At 36.7% G+C, this 9,894-nt stretch overlaps 1 protein-coding gene across 2 annotated transcripts; it reads left to right on the top strand.

The window, feature by feature from the left end:
• Positions 1–233: 233 nt before the first annotated feature.
• LOC7496685 (uncharacterized) lies at positions 234–7,617 on the top strand. Of its 2 annotated transcripts, none has more exons than XM_002315475.4 (13): positions 234–1,311; positions 2,050–2,131; positions 2,229–2,420; positions 2,691–2,755; positions 2,826–2,985; positions 3,237–3,482; positions 3,575–3,691; positions 3,897–4,085; positions 4,188–4,269; positions 4,428–5,350; positions 5,462–5,963; positions 6,050–6,240; positions 6,363–7,617. In XM_002315475.4, exons 1-13 carry the CDS (start codon positions 287–289, stop codon positions 6,801–6,803), a joined length of 4,215 nt encoding a protein of 1,404 aa, XP_002315511.4. In that variant the 5' UTR covers positions 234–286; the 3' UTR covers positions 6,804–7,617. The 2 variants fall into 2 exon arrangements, with proteins under 2 accessions (XP_002315511.4, XP_024465708.2); XM_024609940.2 differs by having other exon boundaries at positions 6,334–6,578.
• Positions 7,618–9,894: the final 2,277 nt, after the last annotated feature.

Genomic DNA, 9,894 nt, shown 5'->3' with positions numbered 1-9,894 from the left:
GACCTAAGTCTTGGATTGCGCCGAGTTTTATAACTATGGTAAAAATAGGCAAAGATTTAAATAGTTATTTTTGAAACTAAAGGGACTGAATTATTTACTTTATAAAAATAGAAGAGTCAGGTTATAATTAACCTGGAAATTGCCTGTCAAAGTTTTCCCGCGCAAAGCAAAAAAAAGAAAAAAAGAAAACAAAATTCAAACCCTCCAAAACCCAATCTCCAGAGAAACAAAATCAAAAACTCCCACGAAACTTCACCTCCACAACCGTGTACAGAACACAGCCACCATGACCACCACCGCCACCGCCACCGCCTCCTCAAAACACCAGCCACCACAATTAACAGACGCCGAAATCATAGACCTAGCAAATCAAAACCAGCTCCACCCCTACCTCCTCTCCACATCATCTCACCCTACACTCCTCTCTTACCTCCATAATCGCACTCTCTCCCCTTCACCTTCTCTTCCAATCTGTCAATACACACTCTCTCTTCTCTCTCTCATTTCCCTCTCTCCTCACACTCCTTCTCTCTCGTCTCTTCTCTCTTCTCTCCTCGCTGATTACACCAATCTCTTTCTCTCCTTTCAAATCCCCCGCGATTCGAACTCCCTCAAAACCATCCATTTTTTCAGTACTGTCTTGAATAATGTCCCAATCAAAGATTTAGAGGCCGTTTCCGAGTCAATCGTGCTTAATTTGTCAAAACTAGTGAGTTTTGAGGACACCCAGATGCTTGATATTCTTCCTGCTTGTTTCAATTTGATGATTAATGAGAATGGGAGGGAATTTGTAGGCTTGATTTTGGACAGGGTTATTGAGAGTGAATGGTCAAAGGGGTTGTTGGTGAAAATGGTTTCTCTAGTTAGGGAATTCATAGGTTTTATTGATAAAGTGAGAGGGAGGGAGTTTTTGGAGAAGGTGTTTAAGGGAATGAGAAGAGTGGATTTACAGGACTTGCCTTCGCTTGTTTATCAATTACTGGTTTTAACATCAAAAGGGTTTAATAAGAGGGAGGTGATTGAAGGGATTGTTATGTTTTTTGGGTCTGAATTTGGGGGCCCGAAAAGAGGGAGTTCGATTGTTAGGCAAGTTGAAGGGACTGTTTTGCTTCATGTTAATTTTGCGGTGAAGCAGGATCCTTCACTGGGGAAAGAAGTTATAGGGCTTGTGAAGTTGGATTTTAGGGCTCTTAACCATTTTACTATTTCTGTTTTGTTGTCTGTTGCCAGGGTTAGAAGGTTTAGTGAGAGCTCATTGGGAATACTGAAAACTGTTTTGCTGACTGCTTATCGTGATCACAAGTTCGCTAAGTAAGAATTTAACGCCTTCAAAATTTTCAGCATTGTTTTGATGATTCGTATTTTAATCTGTGGCAGTCAAGAAAGAAAGGTGTGTGATATTTCCTAAGGTTATTTCTCTTCTGCATGCGTCATGGGCCCTCCTGGATTATGAGTATTGGTTTAATACTACTTATGTATATCAAATACCATCTGTAGCATTTTGATTCTGGTGAAATATAGCAACTTCTGTTGTTCTTGGCAACTGAGGGAGCTTAAATTCTTTAAGATATTGGTAATTTGAACTTACATGGTATTTTGGTCTTGATTTTACACATCTCTATTGTACAAATAGCAAAGTGTGTAAGCTCAATAGAGATGCCAATGATTTTTTGTAATGTTTTGGTGCAGATTTTATTCCTTTGTTGAATGTATATCAAATTGTGCAAGCTCAAAGGAAAAATGCTGATTAATTGCTGTCTTGTTGCATCTCTGTGGGGCTGCAAGACAATTTACAGGCTCTTGCTTATAGGTTCTAGGATGTTCATCAGGTGCTTGAATTTTTATCATTGATGGGCAGGTGATCTTAGCATGATAGATAGAGGGACAGTGTGCAATAGATTGTCGACATCAACTCCATTGACTTGCGTAATTGGGCGATTGATTTCCATGCATCTCAATCTGTGTAATTTATTGTGCCTAGCATGTGGTTCTCTCTTGATATGTTCATTGTAACAACAATTTACTTTCATCTTATTTCTCATCATTCAGAAACTGTAAGTGGTTGCCAGAGGATTTCAAGGAAGAGTGTCTGCAGAATGTCCAAATAGCGGAAAAAGCTTTATTAAGAGCTGTTAGTTTCTTCTGCTCTCTATTCATAATCTGTGCATGTTGATGTACTTAAAAAATAAGATATTTTGATGTTCATATTGCTGCCTTTTTGTCTATAGGTTAATGAGAGCAACTATGGAAGAGAGCACATTGTGCCTACTATCGTGCAGTTCAGTTTTCAATTGCTAGAGTCATTGGAAGATGGAAACGTTAGAGAGCTCTGGGATTCTAATGCTATATTGGGCATCGAGGAGCTTAGTATTCAGATGCTGAAAACTCTATTCGATGTCCATGAGATGGCAAGAAATGAGGTTATTACAACTGCGACCAACGGATTTTATTACTATGAAAATACTCTGCTTGAGAAGATTGTAAAAAGAAACTGAAAATTTACTTTGGTTTGTAAATATATTCTACTTCTTCCCTCCAATATCATATTAAGTTCATTACTTATGAGCTATTTCGATTCTTCACTAATCGAGTTAATATAAAATCAAGCAGCTTTTTCTAGTTATTTGTGCATCAGCCAATATTTTATTAATGTAATGCAATATGAGTGATTAGTTTGTAACGTGTTTCAGATTATTGAGCAAAGCAAATCTCGCATCCTTTCTTTGAAGCCAGAGAAGAACATACCAATCATCAGGTAACTACATACAGATTAATGGGAAACTTTTCTGCTTTGTGGAAAATAAGGTATTAAGCTTTCCTTGCAGACTGCTTGGTCATCTAGTCCAGAGTTATCCTTACCTGATGCTGGAACACGCTTCCCGTCTGAAGGAATTGTTGGATTATTTTGTTTTTATGCATGGCATGGTTGCCACTCATCTTGTTGCTGCTCTTGTGCCTCTCATCAAACTTAGTCGTGATCTTCGGGTAAATATTTTCTCATATTCAGCACTTTTTATGTTTCTCTCCCGCGGAGAGACAATCAATCACAAAACTAGGGCAAACATGTGAAATAATATATCTATAGTTTGATTCATACCAAACCATCTGCGAACATGAAACCCAAATATGGATTTGTAGGTGTACAAGTTTGGAACATGTTCTAGGTGCTTTGTATTTAACACCCACCATTATTGAATTCCCTGAAGTTTTAGTTTTCTTGTTTCCCAATAATGCAGGATTACACAATTTTGGTTGTCCGCAAGGCCATGTTTAGACGGGAAGATGCAGTTCGCCTTTCTGCAACAAATGCCATTTTCAATCTTATACTTGCAGATAAGGAAGCCAAGAGAGAAGGCTCGGTTTCTTTTCAAGACTCATCAAGCCAAGCAAGTTGCAGCCAACATGCTGAAATACCATGCATCATGGATGGAGGTCTCTTCCAGGAGCTACGTGGTTTGCTGCAGAGATGTCTTTATCAACAGGTTATTTTCATGTGCCCACTATCATGTTTCTTTTCATTTCATTTTGCTCTCGTCAAATTCCCCTCTAAATAAAGTTGGATTGCTGTCTCCAGGCTGAAATCAAGGAAGTCATGTATCATGGTCTTTTGAAGCTTGTCATGGCAGACCCATCATGTGGGGGACCTGTGCTTGATTTTCTCTTGCCCCACTTTCGTTGTTTTTTCAAGGAGGTAGTTATTGTCAGTACATATCGGATTTATTTTAAATCATGTTAAGGTGGAATGCCATATGTAAGCTTCTATCCTGTATAAAGCTTTTGGTTTGTTATGTAAGTTCAGAGAAGGAAAACTCATAGACTCTGATTTCATAGGTCTTTATTATTTTAAGTTACCGGATATTGAGTTCCTTACCTGACACGAATCATGTTATAAGCAGGATGCAGATGTTCAACTTGAAATAAGTCGTTGCACTAAATCACTGAGTGGCAATGTTGTCATTGAAGAGCCTCTAGATGCTCTAATGTCTTGTGTTTCTTCAATTTTACTCCTTCAGCCACATGGTAAAGCTGATTGTCCAGACTCTTCGAGGCCATATTTTGGTTTTTCCCTTTCTCAAGAAAATGAGGTAAGTCCTTTCTCAATAGAACTAGTTATAGCTATTTCCTTGAAATGCGATCATTGTAGAGAGTAATGATTAATAAAACATCATCAATGTTAAATTTTGCAGCTAGGAAGTGATCTCTCTCGTGAATCATTTTCCAATGCTTTGTTAAAGATCCAGAAGTTCCTAAAGAAGATAAATTTGGAAGGTCTCTAAGGCTTTTGGCCAACATTATATTTTCTTTGTTTCAGATGAAGTCCCTACAGTTGTGGTGGACTTGGCAATGTTGTTATACTTCTATAGTAGCTTTACTGTCGAAGTAGGAAAATTCTGATTATTGGTTTTCCTCTTTTCATATTGGATTAGACTTTCTGAGTCGCATTCAGGGTGATAGCTCGACATCTGTTCAAGAGGAGAAAAGAAAATGCTGTGCATTGATTTTAGCGGGCATCCTTGAAGTAGTAGTGAACACTATCGCAACCAGGTTGAATAAAGCGACAGACATAGAGAAGGTGGATCTCGAAAAGGAACTTGTTGGGTTTGTTAATCTTCACGAGTTACTGGAAAAGGATTTGTGTACAAGATTGAGCACTGGTATCAAAAGGGGGAATGTGCGAGCTACTGCTCCTGCTCCTGGTATGGCTAGTAATATTGAACCTGGCAACAATAGATTGACTCAAGAACGAATTCCTTACTTGACAACTTCAAGCCTCTGTCAGCTAATGCAAACAGCACGTAAGCTATGCAATACTGAATGCTCTAAAACTATTGCAGCATCCCAGCACCATAGCCAGTTGTCATCGAGCAAGCCAGTAACATGCCATAAGATTATGGCTTTTATCTTGAACCATTCCCTTCATCACATAAAATCTTACCAAACTGTGGCGAAAGAAAATCCTTTGAGGACTTTGATATACGGGGAAATTAAATTGATGGGACCTCCTTTGCTGAAGTTAATTTTTTTGCTCAAATCAGGAAAGAAGTTGGTGACAGATGAAAAGAAAAAAGAAAAGAGAATAAAAGATGAAGATAGAAAAGGATATCTACATCTAGCCTTATTATGCATGAAGGAATTGGTCACAATTAGTTTGCAGAACCCACATTTGACTGGGTTGCTTGAGGATTTGGTGTCAGTATCCACACTAGAGTATCCTGAATTGGATGATAAATATGAAGAAGCCTCCAGGATTGACGATCAGCATATAAGAATCAAAGAATTGTTTGTTGTCAAAGTTTTGAAGCCATTGTTCAGTGAGCTTCTTGCACAATCTTATTTTCATGAACTTGAGGTAAATGTGATATATCGTGCCTCTATATGCACTATTTTAGGAAACTTATGCTTTCATCTAATTTGTATCAAGTTCTAAAGCAACAGTGTTTCGTGTACAATTTGTTCTCAGATTATCTCTGATATGCTATTGGTGATTGGAGAAAAACTGCCCCGCAAACAGAGGAACTCTCATGGAGCCTGGAGTATTCATGTCTGCAAAAGCAATGTCATAAAGAACTCCAAGGCTGCAAGAAGTGTGGTTGCCCTTGCTATCTCTTTAAGCTCCCCACCAAGTGATTTAATTGTAGCTCAAGACATGGCCAAGGAGCTGTTAAAAGTCACTGGATCAGAGACAAGTAACGCAGAAGAGGTGTCTGGATCACACTCTATCATAAACCAGTCAACGAGCAGTAGCATAATTTCTTGTATACAGAAACTAATCGAAGCAATTATTGTTGATATGGATTGGGCCATCAAAAAACTGAATATATTCACTCTGGTATCTCAAAAAAGCATTCATTTTAGTCAGAACGAGGAACATATTACAGGATTGGAGTACGAAAACAACCTTTACTCAAGGGCTGAAGCGGTGGTGAAAGTACTTTCTTGCTTTGTTTCGATGAATCTCAAGGGTGAGCATGCATTAACACAGACAACTGAATCTCATTATCTGTTAGCCTGTCTTTGTTATGTATTTCATTCGCTGTAATATATGCAGAACCTCAAGCAGAGCATTTGCTCAGATTGACTGCAAAATTTTACAAGCATTTAGCTCAGATGTCAAGGCTCAGGATTGCTTCCAAGGGATGCAAGCAGCTCATACCTAGTCTTGCTTTCCAGAAGCTTGTTGAACTAACTTGCAAGCAGCTAACCGTTCCACTTTATAACTTTGTTGCAGAGATGCAAAGGGTATAGTCCTATAATATACAGTCAATCTTTTTTCCAATCACATCCTGTCACATTGATCACATGTAGTTTTGTATTGTGGTCGTCTTTTGAAAGGTTGTTGACGGGCTCTATGGGACTTGCAGGAGCAAGAAAATGCTAACAGCAAGTGTACTGCCAACAAGATCAAGAGGGAGAATAAGTGCATCCCCGACTTGATCTACCAGATAGAAGATTGTGAAAAATATCTAATCCAGCTGAGCAAGGTGAGCAAAATCAATTTATTGAGGCATGCCAAGCGTAGTACTTCCAGGGATTTCAAAATAATAGATTCAAGGAAGATTATTACAGAAGAAGATGAACCCAATCACGAGCCTGCCTGTCATGCTGCTGCTACTGCTGAGAATGGATCACCTGAGTCTGGAGACAATGAAGGTAATGAATCAGACAAGGTTTTGTCATCTCAGTCTGGTAGTCCTTTGTCTGAGGAGGAATCCGCATCTGATGGCGAGAATGGAGGTGCCCTTCCTCATGCCAAGAGGGTGAAGAGAGACAGAGTTGTGCTAGATTCTGATGATGAAGCATAAAGTTAAAACGCTGGAAATTGATGTACATAACAGAAAGGGGTTCCTTATATTAGAATAGATATTCTGGATAATGGCTTTAGGTTGTAGTTGCAAGCTTTACATGGAGGGAATTCAAGAACAGGCCATGAATTATATGATCGATCTTCCAGGCCAGACAGCGATTTTCTAGTGAGTTGCTACCAATTCTTCGTTCAATATCAAAGACAATCTCTGTGATATCCAGAAAAAAAGCTTTCAATTAATCAGAACGTGGAACGTTCTTCTACTCTGACATTGAGAATCATCTTTTATTCGGGTTGCAGCAGTTGTAAAATTACATAATAAAAGTATGAGAAGATGCTTAGAATCATGCACTTAGCAACGATGCTGCTGCTGCTGCTGAGAAAAACGTCCTCTGAGGTTTCCAAAGTCGGGGACAGTGAATCAGAAAAAGTTTTTCAGCAGTTGAAGAGGAACTCAAGTCTTCTGGTCAGGTGAGGTGCCCTTTCCAATGCCAAAATGTTGAAGAGTACAGTTGATCAAACTTTTCTGCAGCAACCATCCATTATCCATGTTATGACAGGCAGCCCAGGTATAATCCATGGTAATGAAATTTTGTGTCAAAATCAACCTTGGTTTGAAGTTACTTTATGCTGGCAAAATATATGAAAAAGTTGATTTCTACAGTCAGGGACTCAGGGCACAGTAGTAGAATGATATTATTAATTCTGTATAGGCAACGTTATATATGTTCTGTGGTTTTTTAGAGACTGTATCTGGTGCCGGCATAGGTACAGGTTAAGGGAGTTTCAAGATTAAATTTTTTCTTACTCAACCCTGAATTTCCTAATTCAAGTTTGGTTCATTAGTACATGCATGCTCGTCTATGTTGTCGGTGCTGAGAGCTGTGTTTTTTGCCAACGTGTTTTTGTAAAAGTAAGAAATATTTTTACTGCGAGCTAAAAACATATTATGCTTATATTTAATAAAACAAATCAAAATTAAAGATAAAAATAAGAAATATTAAAAAGAGTTGCTAATAATAACTAAAAATTAAGTTGAAAAACTGAGATAAATATATATTGAACATCATTTACAATTTTTTATATTTTTTTCCCCTGGAAGAATTGCAGATTGTAGCCATAAACTATATGAATCTCCAACTAAAATACTCAGATTATTATTGTAAATCAGAGATGCAGAAAATTGACAAAAATGGGATCCAGCCCTGTTCTCATATCCAAAAACTGGTACTGTTATGAGTTTCAATGTCTTCATAAGCAACTCTCTCCAGTAGGAGCATACGCAACAGCAGCAGAAAGTCTTCCATTTCGTGCGACTAAGGATGCATAAGCCCCGTCGCGATTTCCATGAGCACATCATGCTTTGCGGAAGTTTAAAAAAAATAGCAAAAAAAAAAAAAAAAATTTAACGAGGGAAAGGAGATATAGATGAGAATCTCAAGTTGATAGATTTTATTTTTTTTTCTAATTAAAGGATCTCAGTAGATTTATAAAGTTTTAAATATAATTTTTTTTTTTTTACCTTAACTAGAAAACAAAGTAAATATCCGAAATTATAAAGGAAAGGAACATGAAATTTAAAAATAACAAAGAAAATTATAAAAATTATCAAAACTAGAACTCCAGGACGAGATTTTCAAAATATAAGAAAAATAACTCTTGAAATCTACTATAAGAATTTGAATGGGATCTAACAGTCAGATAAAAAATTATAGCCATTTGAGTTGTTTTTAGACCATCTCAACCCAAAAACTTAAACTGTTAGGCGAAGCCTTAAGATATGATTTATATTATTCTCTAACACACCCCCTCAAGTGAAAGCTCTTAGAGCTTGAAACTTACACAGACCCACATTACATTGTGCTTAATTTTTATTAAATAAATAGGGATGGTGAGATTCGAACTCATGACCGCTTGGTCATCAAGACTCTGATACCATGTCAAAGAATCATCTCAATCCAAAAACTTAAATTGCTAAATAAAATTTTAAGATATAATTTATATTATTCTCTAACAGTATTAAACAATTCACATAACTATTTAAAACAAACTTTTATTTAGTATAACAAATCTATACCCGACGGTCAAGAATCATATAAAACCCAGCTAATCACTTTCCCTTCGTAGCAATCACACCATTATTCACTACAGCAATGACATAAGAACCTTTAATTGTGGCAGGCGATGAGCATTAACAACGGTCGTTCTGTTCACCGTAACTCCATCTAATGCTTCTTGTACTATACGCTCTGACTCTGCATGCATCCAGCGCCCTCGTTGCCTCGTCGAGTTAAAATAATTTTGGGGATTCTCGACCACCGTCCTAGCGGCTATTGTCTGCTTCTTCCCACCACAGTTGAATTCCTCGTTCACCTACAATGGTGTCATCACCTTCTGTGACGCATAGTTGAATTCCTCGGTATTCTTTTTATCTTTCTTTTCTCTTTCTTTCTTGGAATTTACATCGGCCCTTCAATCTTTTAAATCGGCTACTAAACTTTTTTTTTTTATTTTATTTAGGCTGTATTTATTTTACAACTGCTTTTACATTTGCGATGCAATAAATACAACAAGGTGTTTGGTAACAAACCAAACTGTGTTTTGTACTGCGAAACCTATTAAAATATTAAGTTTGAAACGCAGTTTTTATGAAACAGTTTTTACATATTTTTTTAATTGAATTTCATAATTGTTTATTTTTGCGTTTCAAAAACGCTTTTGAAAAAATTTAAATTTTTATTTTATTTTTTTCTTTACTTCGAATTAATATTTTATGTGTTTTTAGATCATTTTGATGCGCTGATATCAAAAATAATTTTAAAAAAATAAAAAAAATTATTTTGATGCATTTACAAATAAAAAACACTTTGAAAAACAACCGCAACCACACTTCCAAACACAAATATTTTATACATGTTTTTTGCTACATATAAACTTCAACCATAATTTTTACCAAACACGTATCTAAATCCACCTAACCACCTTTTTTTTAAACTTGTTTTTTTTAAATCACAACCACAAAAGTTACGTAAAAAACAAACATACTCTAGTATTTGTTTATTTAATTATTATTTATTTTATTTGACATT

Source organism: Populus trichocarpa, chromosome 10, assembly GCF_000002775.5.
Source record: "Populus trichocarpa isolate Nisqually-1 chromosome 10, P.trichocarpa_v4.1, whole genome shotgun sequence".
Taxonomy (NCBI): domain Eukaryota; kingdom Viridiplantae; phylum Streptophyta; class Magnoliopsida; order Malpighiales; family Salicaceae; genus Populus; species Populus trichocarpa.
The sequence above is the reverse complement of the archived record's forward strand: the minus strand, read 5'-3'. Positions and strand labels throughout refer to the sequence as shown.